The sequence below is a fragment of the Tachyglossus aculeatus genome, chromosome 1, assembly GCF_015852505.1.
Source record: "Tachyglossus aculeatus isolate mTacAcu1 chromosome 1, mTacAcu1.pri, whole genome shotgun sequence".
Taxonomy (NCBI): Eukaryota; Metazoa; Chordata; class Mammalia; order Monotremata; family Tachyglossidae; genus Tachyglossus; species Tachyglossus aculeatus.
Genome location: NC_052066.1, coordinates 61932460 through 61959900, shown reverse-complemented (window position 1 = coordinate 61959900; position 27441 = coordinate 61932460). Strand labels below are relative to the sequence as shown.

The 27441-nt window shown below is 44.1% G+C and overlaps 1 protein-coding gene across 8 annotated transcripts in view; it reads right to left on the bottom strand.

Annotated features, from left to right (window-relative positions):
• The window catches only part of TNIK (TRAF2 and NCK interacting kinase), a 560172-nt gene that overhangs the window by 67236 nt on the left and 465495 nt on the right, over positions 1–27441 (bottom strand). For 5 of the 8 annotated variants that reach the window (XM_038749188.1, XM_038749212.1, XM_038749197.1 and 2 more), the window contains 5 exons: positions 25660–25899; positions 20155–20261; positions 7030–7187; positions 2524–2621; positions 1274–1297 (listed from right to left, as the gene is read on the bottom strand). In XM_038749188.1, coding sequence (XP_038605116.1) covers positions 1274–1297; positions 2524–2621; positions 7030–7187; positions 20155–20261; positions 25660–25899 — 627 coding nt within the window. The remainder of the gene's footprint in view (positions 1–1273; positions 1298–2523; positions 2622–7029; positions 7188–20154; positions 20262–25659; positions 25900–27441) is intronic. The other 3 variants (XM_038749204.1, XM_038749221.1, XM_038749246.1) reach the window with 2 other exon arrangements.

Sequence of the window (27441 nt, the reverse complement as noted above, 5' to 3'; positions counted from 1 at the left end):
GTTCTGTGGTTGAGGTTACTCTTAATGTTTGTTGAAGTGGATTTTTCTTGCCCTAGTACCATCACATACACTTTGAGAGAAGCAGTGTGGACTAGTGGAAGTCCAAGGCCCTATTGAGAGCTCACCTCCACCAGGAGGCCTTCCCAGACTGAGCCCCTTCCTTCCTGTCCCCCTTGTCCCCCTCTCCATCCCCCCCATCTCACCTCCTTCCCTTCCCCACAGCACCTGTATATATGTATATATGTTTGTACATATTTATTACTCTATTTATTTTACTTGTACATATCTATTCTATTTATTTTATTTTGTTAGTATGTTTGGTTTTGTTCTCTGTCTCCCCCTTTTAGACTGTGAGCCCACTGTTGGGTAGGGACTGTCTCTATATGTTGCCAACTTGTACTTCCCAAGCGCTTAGTACAGTGCTCTGCACACAGTAAGCACTCAATAAATACGATTGATTGATTGATAGGGGTAAACCACGAACCTGGGAGTCAGAGGAACTGGGTTCTAAACCCGGCTCCGACATGTGTCTGCTGTGTAACCTTAGGTAAGTCACTTAATTTCTTTGTGCCACATCTGTAAAATACGGATTCAATAACTGTTCTCCCTCCTATTTAGACTGTGAGCCCTGTGTGGGACAGGGACTGTCTGACCTGATTATCGTGTATGTTCCCCAGAGCTTAGAACAGTGCTTGACACATCAGAGGCACTTAACAAATACTACAATTATTAGAAGCATTCCATTGTCTCTTTCTATCTCTAGAGCATAGACTCAGAGGATGGTTGAGTTTAGAGAAGTGGGCCTTCAGCAAATCTCTAAAAGCTACTCAGGGATCCAAAATCACCTACTGTTTAACTCTGGTAGGGTGACAGCGCTTCCAGTCTGGAACTGTGGATCTTTTTAGCTCAAAGGATATTGGGATGGTAGCTAACCAAGAAGTCTGCATGGGGATTCTGTCTGAGTCAAATGAAATCATAGCTCACAACTTTCATTCATTCATCCATTCAATCAATCATATTTATTGAGCACTTACTGTGTGCAGAGCCCCGTACTAAATGCATGGGAGAGTACAACAGAACAATAAGCAGACACAATCCTTGCCCATAACTAGCTTACAGTGGAGGAGTTCACGTCAAGTGAGTGAAGCTTCCACTTTGTTCCAATTCACCACCTTTTCTGGACAACCACTCCAGGAAAACAACATTTGAAATATTGCACTCTAAAAGTCACCTTGCAAAAAGGTAGGACTGACAGAGAAAAGATATCACTAACCTCATCTATAGCTTTCTTATAGCTCTGAGCGTAAGGGAAGATTAATCAGCATCAGAAGAATATGCCAGAGGAAGGGCAAGCAAGTCAGAAACAAAATTAGAATAGTTAGTACAATGATGTTATGAATAAAAAGGTAAAACAGCAAAACATCAATATGGGTAAAAAAGAAAATGGGGCAAGTTCAGTATCGATTTCAACACGTTTTTGTTTCAAAATACAAACATCAAGTTAAACCAGAAAGCCTGTGGGGACCATTTTAATGAGTTTTCCTGAAAAAAGAAAAAGATAAAAGGTACACAGGAGCTATTGCAAAGTTAATTTTTCAATCAGTGTGTCCAGCTTTCCATAAGATCGTTTGGGGCCAGTCGGATGATTAGGAGCCAAAGGGGGTCAAAGCTAACTTCATAATAACTAATTGCAAACAGGAAAAACATGCAGGGAACTCTTGATTATTCATGGTGCCAGACCTGGAGAAAACACAGTGCCGCGAAATCCATGGATAATCACCAGGCTTCACTTTAGCTGAGCTTTTAACACTTCCCAGCACATTTTCTGCCACAGTTGTGATTAAGAAGCTAACCTGAAAGATCTGACTGCCCTTTTTGTATGGTACTTATTAAGCACTTACTATGTGCCAGGCACTGTAATAAGCACTGGGGCAGATACAAGATAATTAGGTAAGACACAGTCTATGTCCGAAGCTGGCTCACAGTCTTAATCTCCATTTTACAGATGAGGGAACTGAGGCACAGAGAAGTTAAGTGACTCACAGAGCAGACAAGTGGCAGGACCGGGATTAAAACCCAGATCCTTCTGATTCCCAGGTCTCCGTTCTTTTCACTAGGCCCCACTGCTTTTCAGAACTGTCCTTCCCCCAGCTGCCTTCGAGGGATAAATTTGACTGCCCTGCCCACAATCACGTCTGAGGGAGGGGCTAATAAACATAAGAATAACTAAAATTCAAGTAACAGGGAGGTGGAAGAAAAATTAGGACCCAAATAATCTAACTGACAAATACAGGTTTGACTGAATAACAGTCTATGATTTCCCTGGATCCCTCACATTTCCTGTCAATCCAATGGGTCTGTTCCACAAGTCGCAGGCTAGCTCTAATGTGCTGGGCTTCCCCGTCATATGAATTTGGTTCTTTGATTTGAACGAGGGTATGCATGATAAATACCACGGGCATAAAATAGGATGAAGTGGGGCGGGGGGGAGAGAAAGAGAGAGAGAGAAAGAGAGAGACTCACAGCAGGGCGACTTGGCCGGGTAATGTCCCTGGTCTCTTCCTGTTTCCCTTTGGAAGGCTCGTGGGAGAGCACAGGCGATCCTTCAGGTTTGGCATTGCCTGGTTGGTGGGTCGGCGGGTGGGAGGGAAAAAAAAGGGCAAATGTTTGTTAGCAAACATTTGTTAGTCTTGATTACCCTTGGATGACTTCCTCTTGCATTCATTCAATCGTATTTATTGAGTGCTTACTATGTGCAGAGCACTACAACACTAAACAGACACATTCCCTGCCCAGAACGAGATTACAGTCTAGAGAGAAAGACTGGGGGCAGTCCAGCCTCTCACTCTCAGTCTCACAACTTCCTCTTTAAGGAACATGTTGGGTCCACAGCACTGAACTAGGTTCTGTCAGTCAGTCAGCCAATCATATTTATTGCGCACTTAGTTCAGTCAATTCATTTACTCATTCAATCGTATTTACTGAGCGCTTACTGTGTGCACAGAACTGTACTGAGTGCTTGGGAGAATACAACAGAACAATAAATAAAGGGAAAGACAGACACCGATAGAAATCAATTATGGACAATAATAATAATTGTATTTGTTAAGCGCTTACTATGTGCCAAACACTGTTCTAAGTGCTGGGGTAGATACAAGGTCATCAGGTTGTCCCACGTGGGGCTCACAGTCTTCATCCCCATTTTCCAGATGAGGTGACTGAGGCATAGAGAAATGAAGTGACTTGCCCAAAGTCACACAGCTGACAAGTGGTGGAGCCGGGATTAGAACCCACGACCTCTGACTCCCAAGCCCAGGCTCTTTCCACTAAGCCAAGAATAGTGGTACTTGTTAAGCTCTTACTATGTGCCAAGCCCTGTTCTAAGCACTGGGGTAGATACAAGGTAATCAGTTTGTCCCATGTGGGGCTCACAGTCTTAATCTCCATATGTACGTAAATGCTGTGGTACTGGGAGGGGGGATGGATTAAGGGAGTCAACACGTCATGTGGAATACTTGGCTAGTGACTCAGTGGACCTCTGGAGACTGGGGCACATCACTCACTCTGGGGACGCCCCTGCTGCATCCACTACCAAGAGGACAAGAAAATTCTTGACATTTATTTATTCATTCATTCATTCAATCGTATTTATTAAGCGCTTACTGTGCGCAGAGCACCGTACTAAGCATTCGGGAAAGTACAATAAACAGTGACATCCCCTGCCCACAATGAGCTGCCAGTCTAGAACAAAGCCCTACTGAGAGCTCACCTCCTCCAGGAGGCCTGCTCAGAGTGAGCCCCCTCTTTCCTCTCCCCCTCCCACTGCCCTACCTCTTCCCCTCCCCACAGCACCTGCATATACGTTTGTACACAATTATTACTCTATTTATTTTACTTGTACGTATTTACTATTCTATTTATTTTGTTGATTGTTTTGTTGTCTGTCTCCCCCCTCTAGACTGTGAGCCCACTGTTGGGTAGGGTCTGTCTCTATATGTTGCCAACTTGGACTTCCCAAGTGCTTAGCACAGTGCTCTGCACACAGTAAGTGCTCAATAAATACAACTGAATGAATGAATGAACAAATACAATTGAATGAATGAGACAAATATCAATACAAATAAATAAAATGACATATATATACATACATATATGTATATACATATACATATATGTATAAAACATCTTAAAGGGATGTGATAAGAAGCAGCAAAGTCTAGTACAAAGAGCGTAGGCCTGGGAGTTAGAGGACATGGGTTCTATTAATCAATCAATCAATCAATCGTATTTATTGAGCGCTTACTGGCTCTATTACTGGCTCTCCCCTTGCCCGCTGCATAATCTTGGGCAAGTCACTTCATTTCTCTGTGCCCCAGCTTCCTCAAATGTAAAATGGGGATTCAATACCTGTTCTCCCACCTACTTAGGGCTACGAGGTCCACGAGAGACAGGGACTGGGTTTGACTGATTCTTCTGTAACTGCCACAGCACTGAGTACACTATCTGGCACATCGTAGGCACTTAAATACCACAATTATGATGATGATGATCAAATCTTAGTACAAGAATTTTGAATGAATACACTAAAAATGGAGAAGCCCAATCATATACAAATGCTTTCATTAAAACCCTACAAATAAAAGAAATAATGATCCGGGAGAATAGAGGCACAGAGACAGTCCATGGTGCTGGGACAGGAATTTTTTTTTAAAAAAAAAGATTTCTTCCTCTTCCTAGCCTTGTTCCCTGCACAAATAAGGCCTGCCTGATCGGAGTTCCCCTATCCTAAAATAATAATGAAAAATAATTGTGGTATTTGCTAAGCGCTAACTATGTGCCAGGCACTGTACTAAGTGCTAGGGTGGACACAAGGAAATTGGGTTGGACACAGTCCCTGTCCCATGTGGGGCTCACAGTCTCTATCCCCATTTTACAGATGAAGTAACTGAGACCCAGATAAGTGAAATGACTTGCCCAAGGTCACACAACAGACAAGTGGAGGAGCCTGGATTAGAACCCAGGTCCTTCTGACTCCCAGGTTCAGGCTCTATCCACTATGCCATGCTGTTTCCCCTAAAAGGCCCTGAACATATCCTAATTCACCAAGTGATACTTAAAGGACATTGTCCTTCATACTTATAAAAATTTACCCTTTGAAAATTGCAGTTCTGCAGGAAGGAACTGTGATTAATGGAAGCAATGTACCATCACATTTAATTAGTAGGGAAACATTGATATTTTCAGGGGCTACTTCATTAGAGAAACTAAACTATTTATGATAAATTACTTCAATGGGATGCCGAGAGAAGTGATTTTTTTCTAAGTAGGCGATACTGTCACATTCACGAAATGAGCAAGTCAAGACTGGCTCTGCTCAACGCTTCCAATATTCTGCAGATTTTTATCCGCTGGGTTGGTGCCTGAAGTCCGGATAAATGGATTCTGCTTTCCTAGAAACATGAAATTGACATATGTGCCGCATTCTCTTCTTCCAGGGATGCCCAAGGGTGTTTTATAAGGCAAAGCATAGCTCACTGCCACTATAACAGAAAAGATACTGGCTTGGAGGATTTAAGGTGACCTGAAAAGGAGGAAATTAACTGGGAATGTGAAGCCGATAACAGGGGGAATAGCCCAGGGACCCCCAAAAGAACGACCAGGAAGGATGCTAAGAAAGTGGGTCTCGGTTCCTTCTGATCTTGACCCAGATGAGACAGCAATAGGGATGTGGGGTGACAGTCACAGCCCCAGCAGTGTCTCTGCTGAGATGTGTTATTAACTGGTCTTTCATTTATTCATTCATTCATTTGGATTTATTGAGAGCTTATTGTGTGCAGAGCACTGTACTAAGCACTTTCCCCTACGGTCCCCTCTCTAAGTGATCACTGGCAGCAAGGCAGGAAGTTAGCAAGTACAAGCAATATGGCTTAGCGGAAAGAGCACAGGCCCGGGAGTCAGAAGGACCTGGGTTCTAATCCCACCTCTACCAATTGCTTGCTGGGCAAGTCACTTCACTTTTCTGTGCCTCAGTTCCTCAACTGTGAAATGGAGAAGAAGAAGAAGAAGAAGAAGGAAGAAAGAAGAAGGAAGAAAGGAGAAAGAAGAAAGAAGAAAGAAGAAGGGAGGAGGGAGGAGGGAGGAGGGAGGAGGAGGAGGAGAAGAAGAAGAAGAAAAAGAAGAAGAATGATTGCGGTATTTGTTAAGCGCTTACTATGGCCAGGCACTGGACTAAGCACTGGGGTAGATACAAAATAATCGAGTTGGACACCGTCCTTGCCCCACATAGGGCTCACAGTCTTAATCCCCATTTTACAGATGAGGAAACTGAGGCCCAGAGAAGTGAAGTGACTTACCCAAGGTACAGAGTAGACAAGCGGCAGAGCCCGGATTAGAACCCATGACCTTCTGACTCCCAAACCCCTGCTCTATCCACTACACCACTCTGTTTCTTGGAGTCTCATGAGGGACAGGGACTGCGTCTGACCTAATTAACTTGTAATCAATCACAGGTCTTTAGTTGGTGCTTACTATGTGCAGAGCACTGTACTAAGCGCTTGAGAGTATACAATCCAATAAAATTAGCAGACATGTTCCCTGTCCATAATGAGCTTACAGTCTAGAGTCTTGTACCTACCTAGTCTTGTAATAATAATAATGATGATGAGATTTGTTCATTCAATCATATTTATTGAGCACTCCCTGTGCGCAGAGCACTGTACTAAGCACTGGGGTGGATACAAGCAAATTGGGCTGGACACAGTCCCTGTCCTATGTGGGGCTCACAGCCTCAATCCCCATTTTACAGAAGAGGTAACTGAGGCACAGAGAAGTGAAGTGACTTGCCCAAGGTCACATAGCAGCCAAGTGGCAGAGCCGGGATTAGAACCCATGACCACCTGATTCCCAGGCCCGTGCTCTATCCATTAGGCCATGCTGCTTTCCCAGATCTTAGAAGGGTGTTTGACGCATAGTAAGTGCTTAACAAATATACCATAAAAAAACCCCAGCGGGGGAGAAGAGAGGCCTCACCTCTGACTCGGTTCCTCTCACTGGAGCCGGCCTGCGAGCCCGGCTGGGAGCCGCCTTGGGAGCTGGGCTGAGAGCTGGGCGTGCTGGAGCTGGAAGAGCTGCTCGTCCTCTGCAAGGGGCTCTCCAAGATGGGCTCCGTCCTCCGCAAGTCAGGGTTGCTGTACACGCACACACACACACAAACACACCGGGCGCAGAGGAGAGAGACCACAGAGGTTAGTGAAGTACCCTCACTGTACCTCGTTCTCCTCACCGTACCTCGTTCTTGCCTGTCCCGCCGTCGACCCCCGGCCCACGTCCTCCCCCTGGCCTGGAATGCCCTCCCTCCGCACATCTGCCAAGCTAGCTCTCTTCCACCCTTCAAAGCCCTACTGACAGCTCACCTCCTCCAAGCGGCCTTCCCAGACTGAGCCCCCTTTTTCCTCTTCTCCTCCCCATCCCCCCCATGCCCTAGCTCCTTCCCCTCCCCACAGCACCTGTATATATGTTTGTACAGATTACTCTATTTATTTTACTTGTACGTATTGACTATTCTATTTATTTTGTTACTGATTCATTCATTCATTCAATCGTATTTATTGAGCACTTACTGTGTGCACAGCACTGTACTAAGCTCTTGGGAAGTACAAGTTGGCAACATATACAGACAGTCCCTACCCAACAACGGGCTCACAGTCTAGAAGGGGGAGACAAACAACAAGACGAAACATATTAACAAAATAAAATGAATAGAATAGTAAATATATACAATATGTACAGTAAATATGTACAATAATATAATAATAATAATGATGGTATCTATTAAGCGCTTACTCTGTGCCAAGCACTGTTCTAAGTGCTGGGGTAATAACGATAGTAATAATGATGGCATCTGTTAAGCGCTTACTATGTGCAAAGCACTGTTCTAAGCGCTGGGGTAGATACAAGGTGATCAGGTTGTCCCACGTGGGGCTCACACTTTAAATCCCCTGATGTGCATTTAGCTTTAATTCTATTTATTATGACAACTTGACACCTGTCCACATGTTTTGTTTTGTTGTCTGTCTCTCCCTTCTAGACTGTGAGCCCCTTGTTGGGTAGGGACTATCTCTATGTCGCCAACTTGTACTTCCCAAGCGCTCAGTACAGTGCTCTGCACATAGTAAGTGCTCAATAAATATGACTGACAATGAATGAATGAATACCCTCCCGCCCCCTTTTCCCCAAAGCACAGAGACAGAATATTCATCGTCTCTCACAGCGGGAGGGATGGAAGCCTTCTGATGCCAAGGCTGAGAAAGAGTAAGACCCTCCACCGGGACACCTGTTAGTCCGGATAACAAAATCTCAATGTCCATTTTTGACTGTCTGAAGCTCAAAGAGACAACCGTTTGATCTGCGGCGAGTGATTTCAGATTTCAGGGAAAGCGTCTATCACCTCTGTTATGCTGTGCTTTCCCAAGCGCTTAGTACGGTGCTCTGCACAGAGTAAGTGCTCAATAAATATGACTGATTTCAAGTAACCAAAGTACAAGTAGATTTACTTCACCATCATCATCAAAGGTATTTATTCATTCAATCCTATTTATTGAGCGCTTACTGTGTGCAGAACACTGAACTAAGTGCTTGCACTGTACTAAGTGCTTAAAACTGAGTGCTTACTTTGTGCAGAGCACTTGGGAGAATATTATACGACACAGTTGGTGGACACATTCCCTATTCACAACAACCTTAAGGCCTGGGGGGGAGACAGACGTTAATGTAAATAATTTATAATACGTACACCATTGTTGATATTTAGTAGTATAAAATTTATGATTAATACTAATAATAATACCAAGACTAGTAATAGCAGAATTTGTGAAGCACCTACTATGAGCCGAGCAATGAGGCAGATACAAAATAATCAGGTTGCTTAAAGTCCCCATCCCACATGGGGCAAACAGTCTAAGTAGGATGGAAGTCCAATAATAATAATAATAATTGCGGTATTTGTTAAGCACTTACTACGTGCCAGGCACTGGGGTGGATACCAACAAATCGGGTTGGACACAGATCCTGTCCCACGTGGGGCTCACAGTCTCAATCCCCATTTTACACCTGAGATAGCTCAGTCCCAGAGAAGTGAATTAATAATAATAAGGCATTTATTAAATGCTTACTATGTACAAAGCACTGTTCTAAGCGCTGGGGAGGTTACAAGATGATCAGATTGTCCCATGTGGGGCTCACAGCTTTCATCCCCATTTTACAGATGAGGTAACTGAGGTGAAGAAGTGAAGTGACTCGCCCAAAGTCACACAGCTGACAAGTGGTGGAGTCGGGATTTGAACCCATGACCTCTGACTCCAAAGCCCGTGCTCTTTCCACTGAGCCATGCTGCTTCTCTATTGAGTTGCCCATAGTCCACACAACAGGTAAGTGGCAGAGCCGGGATTAGAACCCAGGTCCTTCTGACTCTCAGGGCTGTGCGCTATAATAATAATAATGATGGCATTTATTAAGCGCTTACTATGTGCAAAGCACTGTTCTAAGCGCTGGGGGGATACAAGGCAATCAGGTTGTCCCACAGGGGGCTCACAGTCTTAATCCCCATTTTAAAGATGAGGGAACTGAGGCACAGAGAAGTGAAGTGTTTTGCCCAAAGTCACACAGCTGACAATTGGCAGAGCTGGGATTTGAACCCGTGACCTCTGACTCCAAAGCCCGGGCTCTTTCCACTGAGCCACGCTGCCGATCTCTGCAGCTTCTGAGCAATGCGCCAGTCCCATGCACCTGCCTCCACCTCCAACCAATCAAACAATCATATTTACTGGGTGCTTACTGGGTGCAGGGCACTGTACTAAGTGCTTGGAAAAGTACAACAGAATTTGTAGATGTGACTCCTGATACAAGGAGCTTAGTCTACAGGGGGGAACACATATTAAAGTAAATTAGGGAGAGGGGAAGTAGTAGAGTGTAAGAATATTTTCATAAGCATTGTGGGGCTGGGGTAAGCAACCAAGTGTTTAAGGGGCAGACCTGAATCTCATATTATTAATTTTGTAGTAAAGATCCAGGCAACACACCCATATCCAGGGCACCTTCTTCACCAAACCTCCCTCCAGGCTTGCATCCACACACCACTGTGTTTCCACGTAACCACCGAGAGGTTCACGGTGATGGTGAGCCTAGAATTTCCTTGGAGAGGGATTTTAGGTGGAATGATGATACTGTGCATGGTTTGGGTTTAAATTCCTTTTCTTTTCAAAACAGCATGAACGGCCAACTTCAAAACAGTCAAGCAAATACAGTGAAGCCTACTTTTGTAGGCCAGCTGCAGTTCCCCCAAAACGGCGGTCTTAATGACAGTGGTCTGCAAACATAGGCTCATCGTCTGCTTTATAATTTGTAATCAAGCCTCCAGTTGAAGTAAGTTGTTCTCCTTGGAATCTGAATCGACATTTTATATTTGAGAAGAGCCCTCACACCATCCAGGGTTGGCTGAGCGATCTGTTTTACCACAGCTCCACTTGGAGCTGTCAAACAGAATCCACCAAACAGCAACTCCTTATCATTGGCTTTAAGGCTTTCCCCTTCCTACCTAACCTGTCTAATCTCCCACTCTATTCCAGCCTGCGCACCTTCCTCCTCAAAAAACAACCTATTGACTGTATCTCAGTCTCATCTATCTCACTGATGACTTCTCGTCCACATCCTGTATATATGTATATACGTTTGTACATATTTATTACTCTATTTATTTATTTATTTTACTTGTATATATCTATTCTATTTATTTTATTTTGTTAGTATGTTTGGTTTTGTTCTCTGTCTCCCCCTTTTAGACTGTGAGCCCACTGTTGGGTAGGGACTGTCTCTATATGTTGCCAACTTGTACTTCCCAAGCGCTTAGTACAGTGCTCTGCACACAGTAAGCGCTCAATAAATACGATTGATTGATTGATCCTTTCTAGACTGTTGGGTAGGGACCGTCTCTTTGGGCAAGTCACTTAACTTCTCTGTGCCTCAGTTACCTCATCTGTAAAATGGGGATTAAGACTGTGAGCTCCCCGTGGGACAACCTGATCACCTTGTAACCTCCCCAGCACTTAGAACAGTGCTTTGCACATAGTAAGCACTTAATAAATGCCATCATTATTATTATATGTTGCTGAATTGTACTTCCCAAGTGCTTAGTACAGTGCTCTGCACACAGTAAGCGCTCAATAAATACGACTGAATGAATGAATGAATCCTTCCTCTGGCCGGACCTCTCTCCCACTTCATAGCCAGAAGACTACCACTCTCTCCTCACCTTCAAAGCGCTACTAGCAGTGTGGCCTAGTGGAAAGAACACAGCCCTGGGAATCAGCGATCCTGGATTCCAATCCTTGCTTCGCCATATACCTGCCCAAGTGACCGAGGGCAAGTCACTTAATTTCCCTGTGCCTCAGTTACCTCATCTGCAAGATGGGGATTAGATACCTGTTCTCCCTCCTATTAAGATCATGAGCTGCAAGTGAGATCTTGTGTCTATCCAGTGCTCTATCCACAACGCAAGCTGCTTCCCCAGCTGTTCTCTGTTCTCGGATATGGAGATACTCTCTGTCCAAGAAGATGGGTGTGCCTTGTCTTGTTTCTCTTCTCTCTCTCCACATTCTGAGAACACACTGGAAGTTTGGACTTTAATGGCCCCTGAAAGTGAGACCCTTCAAGAACCTGGAGGTTTCCACCAGTACTAGGGTCAGTACTGGGGAAGCAGCATGGTCCCAAGCGCTTAGTACAGTGCTCTGCACACAGTAAGCACTCAATAAATACGATTGAATGAATGAATGAATGAAAAGAGCGCAGGCTTGGGAGTCAGCGGTCATGGGTTTGAATCTGGCCTCCCCCACTTGTCAGCTCTGTGACCTTGGGTAAGCCACTTAACTTCTCTGTGCCTCAGTTACCTCATCTGTAAAATGGGGATGAAGACTGTGAGCCCCAAGTGGGACCTGATCACCTTGTATCCCCCCCCCGAGCATTTAGAACAGTGCTTTGCACATAGTAAGCGCTTAACAAACACCACCATTATTATTACTGCAAACTCAGAAGCCTTTGGTGCGGATCTTTAAATTCAAGCTGGATTTCTTAGAAAAACACTGAAATGCATACAGTGCTTACTATATGCCAGGCACTGTACTAAGCGCTGGGGTGGATACAAGCAGATTGTACTGGACACAGTCCCTGCCCCATGTGGGGCTCACAGCCTCAATTCCCATTTTACGGGGCCACAGAGAAGTGACATGACTTGCCCAAGGCCACAGGGCAGACAAGCGATAGAGGTGGGATTAGAACCTATGACTTTCTGACGCCCAGGCCTGTGGCCATGCCATGTTGCTTTCCAAGGATGCGGGAGAGGACCTTTTCTTGTCATCTAGCAGACTGGGTGATTGGAACATCGAATTGGGATTGTAGAGTGCACACGTCTGAGGAAGTTGGTGTGTGTGTCTGAAAGGCTGAGAGTTGATCATCTGCAGATTTATTTATCCAAAACAATGACCTCCTTCATCATGTGCAGAAAGCATGTGGTACTTTCTTTCAACAGTCTTACAGACTCATTCTATTTTTGATTGATTATTTTCAAACTTCTGGAAAAAAGGGCCTTTAAAAATAGCATTTTAAAATGCTTGATTCTTGATTCTCGAGTGAAAGGGCACTATGCAAATTTAAAAACAAATAAATAGCAAAAGCTAAATTTCTGAAATAGCCAGAAAAGACTATCACTGCATATGCTGGTTTGCAAAAATATTTCATCACAGAATAATTTAGTTTTCCCAGGCACTCGGAGTCCTTGATTTAGTGGATGATGCTTCAGCTTCTGCACATATGAAGATGTATTTTGCCAAAACATGTTAGACTCTTCTGTTCTCCTCCACAGATGGTTTTAAAGCTATAATTTATGAAATAATAATAATGCTTTTTATTAATGCTTATTACATGCCAGGTGCTAGAGCAGATATAAGATAATCAGAATGGACACAGTCTATCCCATATGGGGCTCAGAGTCTGAAAGGAAGGGAGTATGTATATATTATATATTATATTATATATATATATACATATATATAAATGGGGATGAATTTACATATATTCATCCCCATTTTACAGATGAGGCAACTGAGGCACAGAGAAGGTAAGTGATTTGCCCAAGGTCACACTCCAGGTAGTGATAGGGAAGGGACTACTAGAACTTCAGTCTCTGCCATCCACCCCCTAACTTTGGGTGTCTCTCAAGGTTTCAGTTCTGGATGCCCCTCTATTCTCCATCTACACCCATTCTCTTGGAGAACTTATTCACTCCCATGGCTTCAACTACCATCTCTATGCAGATGATACCCAAATCTCCATCTCCAGCTCTTTGATCTTACTCCCTCTCTGCAGTCTCGCATTTCCTCCTGCCTTCAAGACATCTCCACTTGGATGTCCTCCTGTCACCTCAAATTAACATGTCCAAAACAGAACTTCTTATCTTCCCATACAAACCCTGTCTTCTCCATCACCGAAGATGGCACCACTATCCTTCCAGTTTCACAAGCGCTCAGTACACTGCTCCGCACACCGTAAGTGCTAAATAAATACGACTGACTCACTGACTCCCAGGGCCAAGCTCTTTCCACTAGGCCATGCTGATAAATGCATTAACATTACAAGAGATCTGTTCATTCGATATTATTGTTAGCATTTTAGTAAATGTTTTCCCTGAGATGTGACTTGCTCGTGTACGGTGTGGGTTGTGCTTTGGAAAACTACACAGATCCACTGTTTTACATGGGGTCAAATAGGAAATTAAGACGACTGAGTATTAAGGGTCAAGCAATGCCCCTTTGAAGAATGAGTCTTCTGTAAATATTCAAACCAGGGAGCACCAAATTAGAACTTCAAATTGAACTAAGACTATTCATGTGGAGAATAGAGGGAAGGACAAGTTATACATTCTCCTTAAAAATCAAATATTCAAATAACCATAAATACACATGGAAAAAGGAAGACTGCAGACCACATTAGAGTGAGGAGCTCAATCTTGCATCAGTAAGATGAGTCTGGTACATTCCTAAGAGAGGTCAAATATATCCAGGAAAGTGGTGGAAGGGAATCTTAGACAACACATTCTGAGGATATTAGCATTCCCAGGGGGAGGGCTGGAATTTGGCCTATAGGATAGTGGGGTCAGTGTTTGCTGATGAGAGGGAGGAAAAAGAGCTGAATGGAAGAAGCCAAGAACAAAAGAAGGCTAAGGATATGTAAGTCTGCAGGGTTCTGACTGAGAATGAACAATGGGATCCCATCAATCAATCAATCAACAGCATTTATTGAGTGCTTGCTGTGTGCAGAGCACCATTCAAATGCTGGAAATCCTGGAGACCCAGTGGTAAAATTCAAATGCTTGTGAGGGTGTCAATCTCTGTACTGGGACACTGAAGAGAAATCAGGAAAATTTTCATTTAAATATTTATGTTTCCACTGCACTGAAGAGAAGATTTTATCTATTTCACTATCTAACTGAATCTCCAGGAAAACTATAAACCTTGGTGGTTGTTTCCTTCTGGGTATTCTTCCTTCCTACTGCCTCTCACTCCCTCCCTACCCTCATCCTGTTTTAGAAGCCTAACTCAGGGTACTTTCTGAATTTATTTACTTTTCCCCTTACATTTTTAATAATAATAATTACGGTATGTGTTAAGCATTTACTACGTGCCAGGCACTGTTCTAGGCACTAGGGTAGAAACAAGATAATAGGGTTGGACACAGTCAATGTCCCACCTAGGGCTCACATTCGTAATCCCCCCCATTTTACAGATGAAGGAACTGAGGCACAGAGAAGTTAAGTGACTTGCCCAAGATCACAAAGCAGACAAGTGGCAGAGCCCGGATAAGCTTCAATGACTTTCTGATTCCCAGGCCCTAGCTCTATCCACTATGCTAATGGAAAGAATGTTGGCAATATCACAGGTGCAAGTGGCTGAAATGCCAATTAACCAACATCTGCAACAAGTTTCCTGTAGAGTAGGCATTTGTATAATTTTTAAAAATGCAGAGAAAAGGAAGTGGGGGAAAAAACTTGTTTTTGACTCAATTGTGCGATTTGGTATTTGGCTCACTTGACCAGAAGCTGACAGGCCCTTCCCTCCAGGAATGTGAATGACCAACAGGTGAACGTGAAGGAGGTATGCAGGATGAGTGAACACATGTCTGGGATTTGAGTGATTGCTGCAAGTTGGACTTTGAAATGTTCTAAGAGCCTAATTGTCCTCCTGCTTCTAGCAGGTTTAGGGGAGGTCTCTATGGGTAGCAGAGTAAGGTTCATTAATACAAATATTTAAAGAAGCCTAAAATGTATCCACCATGTGAAGCGGGCTTTTTAAATGGTATTTGTTAAGCGCTTAGTATGTGCCAGCACTGTACTAAATGCCGATAGAAACAAGCTAATAAGGTTGGATATGGTCCATGTTCCAAATGGGGCTCACATTCTTAATCCCCATTTTACAGATGAGGGAAATGAGGAATAGAAAAGTAAAGTGACTTGCCCAAGGTCACACAAAGCAGACAAATGGCAGGAACAGGATTAGAACCCAGGTCCTACTGATTCCCAGGACCATGCTCTTTCTGCTAGGCTACCCTGCATCTCTTAGGAGACTGTTGAGAAAGATAGGCCATACCTAGAATCACTGAACACTCTCATGGGAGATGGAAACATAGCAGATATCTGCAGAATCAGCTAAATGCATAAGAAAAGGAGGCAAGGACTGGACACCTGAGGAGATCAAGGTGGATTTGTCATGTCTCCTTCTGGTAAATCCTCCTCTAATTTTTTAAGTTGGAGATTTCAAAGTTTTAGATCAACTAGCACTGTCTGATGCATCCCTGAATGCAAACAGTTGGTAAATGTTGAGGCAATGGAAAACCCCTAAAATTCTGTCCCCTCAAACCTCCTAAGAGAGACTCTGCCACAGCAGGGTACGGAGGGACAGATGAAGACAGAGAGACAGAGACAGAGGAAAAAAGGAGGGTCATTGTTCGCATTTTAGTAAATATTTTTCCTGAGATGTGACATGCTCGTGTACAGTGTCAGCTGTGCTTTGGAAAACTACACAGAGCCACTGTTTTTACATGAGGTCAAATACGAAATTAAGAAGACTGAGTATTAAGGGCCAAGCAATGCCTCTTTGAGGAATGAGTCTTCTGTAAATATTCAAACCAGGGAGTACCAAATGTTGCTGCTGATGGGATGTGGGTATGGGGATTTCTGATTTGAGGAAATACGACTGAATGAATTTGAGGCTCAGTCATTTTCTCCCTCACACTATAACCGCCTTCCCTCCTTCCTAGTACAGCAAATGACCTCCTTGTAGTCACAAGGTCCCATCCCAATCCCAGTGTAACATGTAATAACAATAATTATGGTTTTTGTTAAGTGCTTACTATGTGCCAGGCACTGTACTAACAGCTGAGGTGGATACAAGTAAATCAGGTTGGACAGAGTCCCTGTCCGTCATGGGGCTCACAGTCTTAATCCCCCACATTTTACAGATGAGGGAACTGAGGCACAGAGAAGTTAAGTGACGTGCCCAAGGCCACACTGCAGACAAGTGGCAGAGCCAGGATTAGAACTCATGACCTTCTGACTCCCAGGCCTATGCTTTATCTACTGTGCTATGCTGCTTTTCTGTCTACATGTCTACATATAAATGTATCAAAAGGATTGTGACCATTTTTCAGGTCACAGGATTTGAACAGCATTTGGAAGAGAGACCCCGGGACCATGTTAGCATCCCCGCAAATCCCAAATCACTACAAAGGGTCTTCAACCTAGGCATTAAAAATATATATATATATATATTTGTGTATATATATATATATATATATATATATATATATATATAAAATCAATCAATCAATCAATCGTATTTATTGAGCGCTTACTGTGTGCAGAGCACTGTACTAAGCACTTGGGAAGTACAAGTTGGCAACATATAGAGACAGTCCCTACTCAACAGTGGGCTCACAGTCTAAAAGGGGGAGACAGAGAATAAAACCAAACATACTAACAAAATAAAATAAATAGAACAGATATGTACAAGTAAAATAAATAAATAAATAGAGTAATAAATATGTACAAACATATACACAGGTGCTGTGGGGAAGGGAAGGAGGTAAGAAGGGGGGGATAGAGAGGGGGACGAGGGGGAGAGGAAGGAAGGGGCTGGGAAGGCCTCCTGGAGGAGGTGAGCTCTCAGTAGGGCCTTGAAGGGAGGAAGAGAGCTAGTTTGGCGGATGGGCAGAGGGAGGGCATTCCAGGCCCAGGGGATGATGTGGGCCGGGGGTCGATGGAGGGACAGGCAAGAACGAGGCACGGTGAGGAGATTAGCGGCAGAGCAGCGGAGGGTGCGGCTGGGCTGTAGAAGGAGAGAAGGGAGGTGAGGTAGAAGGGGGCAAAATGATGGACAGCCTTGAAGCCCAGGGCGAGGAGTTTCTGCCTGATGCGCAGATTGATTGGTAGCCACTGGAGAGTGATATTTGTTAAGTGCTTACTATGTGCCAAGTGCTGGGATAGATGCCAACTATTTAGGTCGAGTGCTGACCCTTTCACTGTGCCTCAGTCTCGCTTGTCCTGCTGCCAACCCCTAGCCCACATCCCCTAGCCCACGTCCTGCCTTTGGCCCGGAAAGCCCTCCCTTCTCAAATCCACCAGACAATTACTTTCCTCCACTTCAAAGCCTTACTGAAGGCCCATCTCCTCCAAGAGGTCTTCCCAGACTAAGCCCCACTTTTCCTCATCTCCCACACCCTTCTGCTTCACCATGACTTGCTCCCTTTGCTCTTCCCCCCATCCCAGCCCCACAGCACTTATGCATATATCTCTAATTTTATTTACTGTTTATTTGTGTTGATGTCTGTTTCCCCCTGCCTAGATTGTGAGCTTGTTGTGGGCAGGGATTGTCAGTCTTTATTGTTGTATTGTACTTTCCCAAGAGCTCAGCACAGTGCTCTGCACACAGTAAGTGGCACTTACTATGTGCAAAGCACTGTTCTAAGTGCTGGGGGGATACAAGGTGATCAGGTTGTCCCACGTGGGGCTCACAGTCCTAATCCCCATTTTACAGATGAGGGAACTGAGGCACAGAGAAGTTAAGTGATCCGCCCAAAGTCACTGAGCTGACAATTGGCAGAGCCGGGATTTGAACCCATGACCTCTGCCTCCAAAGCCCATGCTCCTTCCACTGAGCCACGCTGCTTCTCTATGAATAAATGAATTGATCATCTCCCACACGAAGCTCACAGTCTAAGGGGGACAGAGAATGGGTAATGAAGCCCCGTTTTACAAATGAGGAAACTGAGCCACAGAAAAATCTTTCCTCAGGTCACAGAGCAAGTGGCAAAGCCAGAACTAAAGCCCAGGTCCTCAGACACTTTAGCTCCACGTCTTTCCACTAGACCATGCTGCTTTCTCTACAACAAAAAAATCTTCCTCTCCTCTGAGATCCCTGCTACGAGGGCGAGACATGTTGATTACAGAATCTACTAAACCAGAAGGAGCCAAGCAAGTGAAGGAACTACTATTCTAAATCCTGCCAAGTAAGCTTACCTAGGAGTAGGGTTCAAAGGGCAGAAGGAAAATCCCTAATTAGGTAGGGGTTTATCACTGTTCAACCTAGTGACTAATTAATAAAGTTCTAAGCAGGAACACTGGCATTCTTCTGGCTAAGGACAGGCACAGTTAGTTCCAGGGATCCTGCTCAGCTGCTTGCAGTGTTGCCTAGCAACAGCAGCACTGCAATGAATTTGATAAAGTGCCTGGAAGAAAACGGCTCATTGAAAGTCTGAGGCAGGGAAACGTTCTGGCGGATCTGTCCTGTAAAGATTAATGCTTCTCTGCCTCATTCCTACTCACTTGTAAATGACCATCTCCTAAGACTGATCATCTTGAAAAGGAAGATTTCATATTCCAAAATACTAAGACCTTTTTTCTAATCTTCTCTCAAGAATCAGGTTTCTTTTATTATGAACACTTGGACCATTTTATGACGAAAGCTCGTCCTTCTGCAGCATGATGGAGATTGTTTCCCATTTCAATTACTCCTAAATAGGGTCAGCATTTATTAGGAAAAAAAAATCTGAGGAAATGAGGTGTAAAGGAGACGATAATGGCACCTATGTGAAGCCAAATCTTCACAGGCCTTCTAGGCAGTGAAGGAAGGGTATTTACTTTTTAATTATTACTGAGATTTCTTTGCAAGGAGGTGACTTACTCATTCTGACCAAATAATAATAATAATAAAAATAATAATTATGGCATTTATGGCGCTTACTATGTGCAAAGCACTGTTCTAAGCATTGGGGAGGTTACAAGGTGATCAGGTTTTCCCACAGGGGGCTCACAGTCTCTATCTCCATTTTACAGATGAGGTCACTGAGGCACAGAGAAGTTAAGTGACTTGCCCAAAGTCACACAGCTGACAACTGGCACAGCCAGGATTTGAACCCATGACCTCTGACTCCAAAGCCTATGCTCTAAAAAATCTCTTGTGGAGCTGGAAATCTCAATAACACAGTGAGCATACTGTCAGGTGGAAGACAAACTGAATTCAGAGAATATCCAGAAACCCAGACCTTTAAGAGCCTCACATTTAACTAAACCTTTTAAGACACAGGGCCTTGGTTGTTCTCATTCATTCAGTGATCCAGTTCTCTGAGTGAGCACTGTATCACTTCCTGCGGCAGGCTACCAACAACAAGGTCCATATTGAGACTTTATTTCAGAGAGGATATTTTAGATTTTTCAACCAGCAGTAATTTTGAAGCTCCTCAACGTTTCCCAGGGGAGGTTAGCTGACCTGGAGCTAAAGAAAGAATCTGTGTGTCTGGACACCTTTTTTTCTGGTGTCTGCCGTGCTCTGCAAATAATAAGAACTCAATAAATACCAGTGATGGATTGGTCCCTGAGGCGCTGGTTAAATAAGGTTTTGCAATACACTCAGCCTAGCTCTGTATTTTCCACTTTGTTTGCTCTGATAATGCACTCCCTTTCCCGCGCTTTGGTAGCGGGCCCTGTGGCGTTATTCGGGTGACCTGTGAGCAGTCAGGCAGGTTTAGTCTCATGCTGCTGCTCTCGGTCTTCCTTACCTTGCTCTGATGGGCTGTGATCCTAACCTCGTTCCCAAGGCACTGCCATTTCCCGGGGAGTTCTTCCTCGCTAATGCTGGGGATATGGAAGTTGTTCGTTGAGGCACCTGAAAGAAATGAGTACAGTTGAAGAGGGGGAGGAAGAGTAAAAGCCGCCATCCTGTAGTGTAAACACCAGGTCAAGAGCAGCCGAGATTTAGCCATAGTTTCACCAGAAGGGGTGATTAACATAGCAAAAATATCACTGTTTCAGTGGAATACCTAGAACCCCTTTTTGCCTCAGTTCTCCCTCCTAGTTGAGACAGAGAAAGAAAGTCACACTTGGATCTGTGACCTTTGGCCATTTGATATTCACCCCACCCCCATCCCACCGCACCCATGTACATATTTTTAAATTATATATCATGACATTCATTCCTTCAATCACATTTATTGAACATTTACTGTGTGCAAAACACTGCACAAAACACCTGGGAGAGTACGATATAAACAGACACATTCCCTGCCCACAATGAGCTTATTAATGTCTGTCTTCCCTTCTAGAGTGTAAGATCATTATGGGCAGGGAAAGTTTCTGCTAATTCTGTTGTATTGTACTCACCCTGGCTCTTGGAACATATCGCCCTCCTCCTCAAAAACCTCCAGTGGTTGCCTATCCACCTCAATATCAAACAAAAACTCCTCACCACTGGCTTTAAAGCAGTCTATCACCTTGCCCCCTCCTATCTCACCTCACTTCTCTCCTTCTACAACCCAGGCCATACACTTTGCTCCTCTAGTGCTAACCTTCTCACTGTGCCTCCATCTCGCGTGTCTCACCGCCGAACCCTAGTCCACATCCTGGAACACTCTCCCTCCTCAAATCCAAAAGGCAATTACTCTCCCCTGCTTCAAAGCCTTACTGAAGGCACATCTCCTCCAAGAGGCCTTCCCAGACTTGTCTTATGCCGTCGAGTCGTTTTCAACACACAGCGACACCACGGACACGTTTCTCCCGGAATGCCCCACCTCCATCTACAATCATTCTGGTTGTGTATCCATAGAGTTTTCTTAGTAAAAATACTAAAGTGGTTTACCATTGCCTCCTTCCGCGCAGTAAACTTGAGTCTCTGCCCTCAACTCTCTCGTATGCTGCTGATGCCCAGCACGAGTGAGTTTTGACCTGCAGCAGATTGCCTTCCACTTGCTAGCCACTGCCCAAGCTAGGAATGGAATGGATAGGCCTCTGCTTGACTCTCCCTCCCTTTGCCGAGATGGGTAGAGGACTGGAAACTCTCCAGGTGTGACCTTGAGAGGGGGTTTCCGAGACTAAACCCCACATTTCCTCATCTCCCACTCCCTTCTGCCTCGCCCTGACTTGCTCCCTTTACTCTTACCCCTCCCAGCCCCACAGAACTTATGTACATAGCTATCATTTTATATATTTGTACTGATGTCAGACTACCCCCCTTTAGACTATAAGGTCATTGTGGGCAGGGAATTTTACTGTTTATTGTCACATTGTACTCTCCCAAGCTCTTACTACAGTGGCGTGAACACAATAAGCACTCAATAAATACGATTGAGTGAATGACTGAATGAGAGCAGTGTTCTGTACAATAGGTAGTGCTCAATAAATACCACTGATTGATTGATTCATGGATGGATTAAAAGAGCTTGGTAGTGGTTACGATGAAACTTGGATTCCAGTCCCAGCCGTGCCAATGGACTGCTGTGTGACCTAGGACAAGTCCCTTAACTCCTCTGTGCCTCACTTTCCTCAGGTGTGAAATAGTGATGGTATCTGTTAAGCGCTTACTATGTGCGAAGCACTGTTCTAAGCACTGGGGGGGATACAAGGTGATCAGGTTGTCCCACGTGGGGCTCACAGTCTTAATTCCCATTTTCCAGATGAGGTAACTGAGGCACAGAGAAGTTAAGTGGTTTGCCCAAGGTCACACAGCTGACAAGTGGCAGATCTGGGATGGAGATGGAAATGGACATAAGGTATCCACTTTCCCTACCTTTTATATTGGAAGCAGTTGGTGGGACAAGGACTGGACTAATTTGAAAAGCCTGCATCTATCACAGTACTCAGCACAGTGCTTTGGGAAATGGTAACCACTAATGAATACTTGTTTTATGCTGTCATCTCTGACCCACGGCAACTCCATGGACACATCTCTCCCAGAACGCCCTGCTTTCCATCTGCAATCGTTCTGGTAGTGGATCCATAGAGTTTTCTTAATAAAAATACGGAAGTGGTTGACCATTGCCTACTTCTGCGCAATAAACGAGTCTCCTCCCTCGACTCTCTACCATGCCACTCCTGTCACTAGCCACTGTCCAAGCTAGGAATGGAATGGGTAGCCCTCTTCCTGACTCTCCCTCCTGTAGTCAAAACTGGTGGAGTACTGGAAACTCTCCTGGTGCCATCCTGAGAAGGGAATGAATACTACTACTATTATTATTATTTCATCTATATGAGGATGGACCCCCTTCTCCATGAACCACTGATGGTGTGAGGTTCACATGGGAAATGGTCTGTGTCTTATCTGATTATTTTTTATTCATCCCAGGCCTTAGCGGAGTGATTGGCTAGTAAGTGCTTAATAAACACCATAGTTATTATTATTCACTCAGCTACAAAGTTCAGTTTGGGGGAAAATTAGTACCTTACAAGAAACCTGAAGTTGGAAGGAACATGGCCTGGTGGAAAGAGCATTCATTCATTCATTCAATCGTATTTCTTGAGCACTTACTGTGTGCAGAGCACTGGACTAAGCGCTTGGGAAGTACAAGTCGGCAACATATAGAGACAGTCCCTACCCAACAATGGGCTCACAGTCTAGAAGGGGGAGACAGACAACAAAATAAAACAAGTAGACAGGTGTCAAAACTGTCAGAATAAATAGAATTATAGCTATATACACATCATTAATAAAATAGAGTAGTACATATGTACAAGTGAAATAAAGTAATATGTACAAATATATAAAAGTGCTGTGGGGAGGGAGGGGAGGCGATGGGGAGGGGAGGAGGGACTGACTAGGGAGTCAGAGGACCTGGGTTCTAATCCTGGTTCCAACACTTAATTATAATAATAATAAATATAATAATAATTACGGTATTTGTTAACTGCTTACTATGTGTCAAGCACTGTTTTAAGCACTGGGGTAGATACAAGTTAATCAGGTTGGACACAGTCCCTGTCCCACTTGGGGCTCACACTATTAATCTCTATTTTAGAGATGAGCGAACTGAGGCCCAGAGACGTTAAATGACATGCCCAAGGTCACACGGAGGACATGTGGCCGAGCCAGGATCAGAACCCAGGTCCTTCTGACTCCCAGGCTTGTGCTCAATCCACAAAGCCACTCTGCTTCTCTTAGCCACACTGCTTCTCTTCGCCATGCTACTTCTCTTTTTATGTTACTTTACGCAAGTCACTTAACTTCTCTGGCACTCAGTTACCTCAGTAACTGTAAAAATCCCTTAAAAAAGTTATATCAGATATAACACCCCCATGAAACTAAATCTTTATACCTAGATTTTCCAAAGGTGGAAGCCCAAAGAAAAGACTGGGGGAAACAGGAAGTGAATACATTTTGATTTTAAGAAACTAGATCACAGTTTGTAAGACTGGTGCATGGGGCACTCGTGATCGGTGAATGTGTTTTCATTCATTCATTCAGTCATATTTATTGAGCGCTTACTGTGCGCAGAGCACTGTACTAAGTCCTTGGAAAGTTCAATTCAGCAATAAAGAGGGACAACCCCTGCCCCCACCCAGCTTACAATTACTTATGCACCACATACCGCAATGCAAGGTTGAGTGTGAAGGTCAGAGATCTTGAAAAATCTTAACTCTGAATATTTTTACTGTTGGATACATCACCTGCAATGACAATTCTTTTCCTTGGGCTGAAGGCTTCTTTGGCTGAGGGTAACAATTATTATCATCGGAATACCAGCCAAATAAAATGAGAATTGGTTTTGAAAATGTAAGCAGAGTCCTCAAGAAGAAGACAACTGAGTGCCAACTCAGTGCTGCTACCAGGGTGTCTATTGTCCACGACAGGCACTGAATTAACTTTTATTCATTCATTTATTCAATCATATTTATTTAGCGCTTAATAATAATCTTGGTATTTGTTAAGCGCTTACTATGTGCCAAGCACTGTTCTGAGCACTGGGGGAGATACAGGGTAATCAGGTTGTCCCACATGGGGCTCACGGTCTTAATCCCCATTTTCCAGTTGAGTTAATTGAGGCACAGAGAAGTTAAATGACTTGCCCAAAGTCACACAGCGGCTTAATGGCGGATCCGGGATTAGAACCCATGACCTCTGACTCCCAAGTCCGTGCTCTTTCCACTGAGACATGCTGCTTATTGTGTGCACAGCACTGTATTCATTGGAAAGTACAGTTCCTCTGCTAGAGGAGCACTCAACATGATTTTATCAGTAATAGGTTTTCACTGTCAACTAGTACTGGAGTGACAGGTGAGAGATTCAGCGCTTAGAACAGTGCTTTGCACATAGTAAGCGCTTAATAAATGCCATCGTTATCATCTTAACAAGAATGGCACATTGAGTGTTACCACTTTCTTAACCTGAACGCACGTTTCTCCCTAAATCAGCAATTTACACTGGATTCAAATAGGAGGTTGTCAGTTTGAAAGGAAACACGATTTTACTGGAGCACATAGTTCGTTGTGGGTGGACTGGGTCTGTTTATTGTTATTTTGTACTCTCTCAAGCACTTACTACAGTGCTCTGCACACAGTAAGTGCTCACTAAATATGACTGAATGAATAAATAGTTTTTCTGACGATAAACTATTCTGAATCACAGGCTCTCGTTCCTTGGTCCTTGGCTAATAAGGTGGTCAGGCATTCAACTCCCAAGTCCACACCCCTTATAACTCAGAAGGAAGTCCAGAATGAGCTCTTTTAATGGAACCCACTGCAGTGCAAAGGTCTTACCAATATGGTGACTCAGTTTCCCACATCTACCTCCTAGCTTAGAGGTAGCAGAGCTGAAGCAGCTGTCAAGGGACTGGGGGTTGTTGAGTGCTAATCTTGGATATACGAGTAGCAAGAGCACAGGTTTGGGAGTCAGAGAACATGAGTTCTAATCCCGCCTCCGCCACCTGTCTACTGTGTGACCTCGGGCAAGCCACTTAACTTCCCTGTGCCTCAGTCACCTCATCTGTAAAACGGGGATTAAGACTCTGAGCCCCACATTGGACAACCTGATTACCTTGGATCTAGCCCAGTGCTTAGAACAGTGCTTGGCACATAGTAAGCGCTTAACAAAGTACCATAATTATTAAGTTGTTTAACCTTTCTGTAACTCAATTTCTTCATCAGTGGATGGGGAGAAAAATCTCAACCCACTTCAGGTCTGTTATGAAGATGGGGATGTAGTCTGCCTATAAAACGCTGGAAAAAGGTGATACCCTTGGCTGCCTCTGTCTGACTGTGAAAGTGAGGAGTGATAAAATACACCTGAGAGGTGTTACCTTTGGTGGGATGTCTTCCTCCTGGCGTAACCAAGAACTTCGGTCAAACTTTTCAACGCGAGGGGGGAGAGGAGGGTTTTCAGAGGTGGGATCCGAGTTCTGTCGTGGCATCTCAGCACGGTGAGACGTCACTGTCAGAGCTTCCTGGAACCCTGCTATTCCCTTTGTGGGCTGCTCGTGGACTGACTGAGAGGCAGACAAGGCCGGTCCTTGGGATTTCACGGATACCAGGTGTGGAATCTAAGCATCAAGCCAAAATAAAACCATCAATACCAGAAAAAAAAATCTCCTTGCTAAAATGTAGTTTTTGAAAGGTCTTCTGATGTGAATATTTGGACAGTGTGTGGCCTATTCTTACTTCCACTTTGGGTTTCCGGTTTTCATAAACCTCTCGTATTTCTAGACTGTGAGCCCGTTGTTGGGTAGGGATCGTCTCTGTTGCCGAATTGTACTTTCCAAGTGCTTAGTAAATGCTCAATAAATACGATTGAATGAATGAATGAATTTGGATTTAGAGATGTACATATAGGTCTGATCTAGCATCCTCTGTTAAAAAGCCAGTTGGACAGTCAATTAGAAACAGACTGGGGGGAGGTTGAGTATGACAAGAAAGTTCATTGAATTTTAGAAAACATAAGATTATTAATTATGGTATCTGTTAAACATTTTACTATGTGCCAAGCACTGTTCCAAGGGCTGGGGAAGATACAGGATGATCAGGACAGACACAGTCCCTGTCCCACACAGGGCTCACAATCTAAGTAAGTGGGAGAATGGGTGTTGAATCTCTGTTTTACAGATGAGGCGACTGAGGCACCTAGAAGTTATATGGCTTGTCCAAGGTCACACAGCAGACAAGTGACAGAGCTGAGATAGTTTTATGATGAAATTTTACACTGAGGCAGAGAAAGATTACCAAATTTGCCAGGCAGTATAAAAAAGTCAGTGCTACGTGGGGAGTAGTTAAGAAGTCACAAACAGAAATAAGCTAAAAGGCTCTTGACTCAACTCCTATCTGTTAAAACATTGTCTTGTCTGGTCTTATGCCGTCGAGTTGTTTCCAACCCATAGTGACACCACGGACACATCTGTCCCAGAACGCCCCGCTCTCCATCTGCAGTCATTCTGGTAGTGGATCCATACAGCTTTCTTGGTAAAAATATGGAAGTGGTTGACCATTGCCACCTTCTGTGCAGTAAACTCGGGTCTCCACCCTCGACTCTCTCCCATCCTGCTGCTGCCCAGAATGGCTGAATTTTGACTTGTAGCAGATGGCCTTCCACTCACCAGCCACTGCCCAAGCTAGGAATGGAATGAGTATGCCTCTGCTTGACTCCCTTCCCATAGCCAAAACTGGTAGAGTATTGGAAACCCTGAGACGGGCTTTCAAACATGGTATCTCTCCTAAAATCCTCTTCTGATCTTTGTAGTTGTGACTATTAAGTCCTATCTGGTGGGATTATGTCACCCATATTTATGATGGAAATCACATATAAAGGCAGTTATCTCCCTTCTAGACTGAAACCTCTTTGTAGGCAGGGAATGCATCTACTAACTCGTAGCCTCCCAAGCACTCAGTTCAGTGCTCTGCAAACAGTAAGTGCTCAATAAATACCACTGATGATGATGATGTCGCCTCCACACTAGGAATACAGCATTCACAGTTTTTCCTGTCACTTCTGCACATTCTTGGATGAACCTAGCAGAGCTGGGAAAGTACAGACTAGAAGCCAAGGAACAAAGAAGATGGAGTGGGGTAGTTCTTATACAGGCATAGGTGGA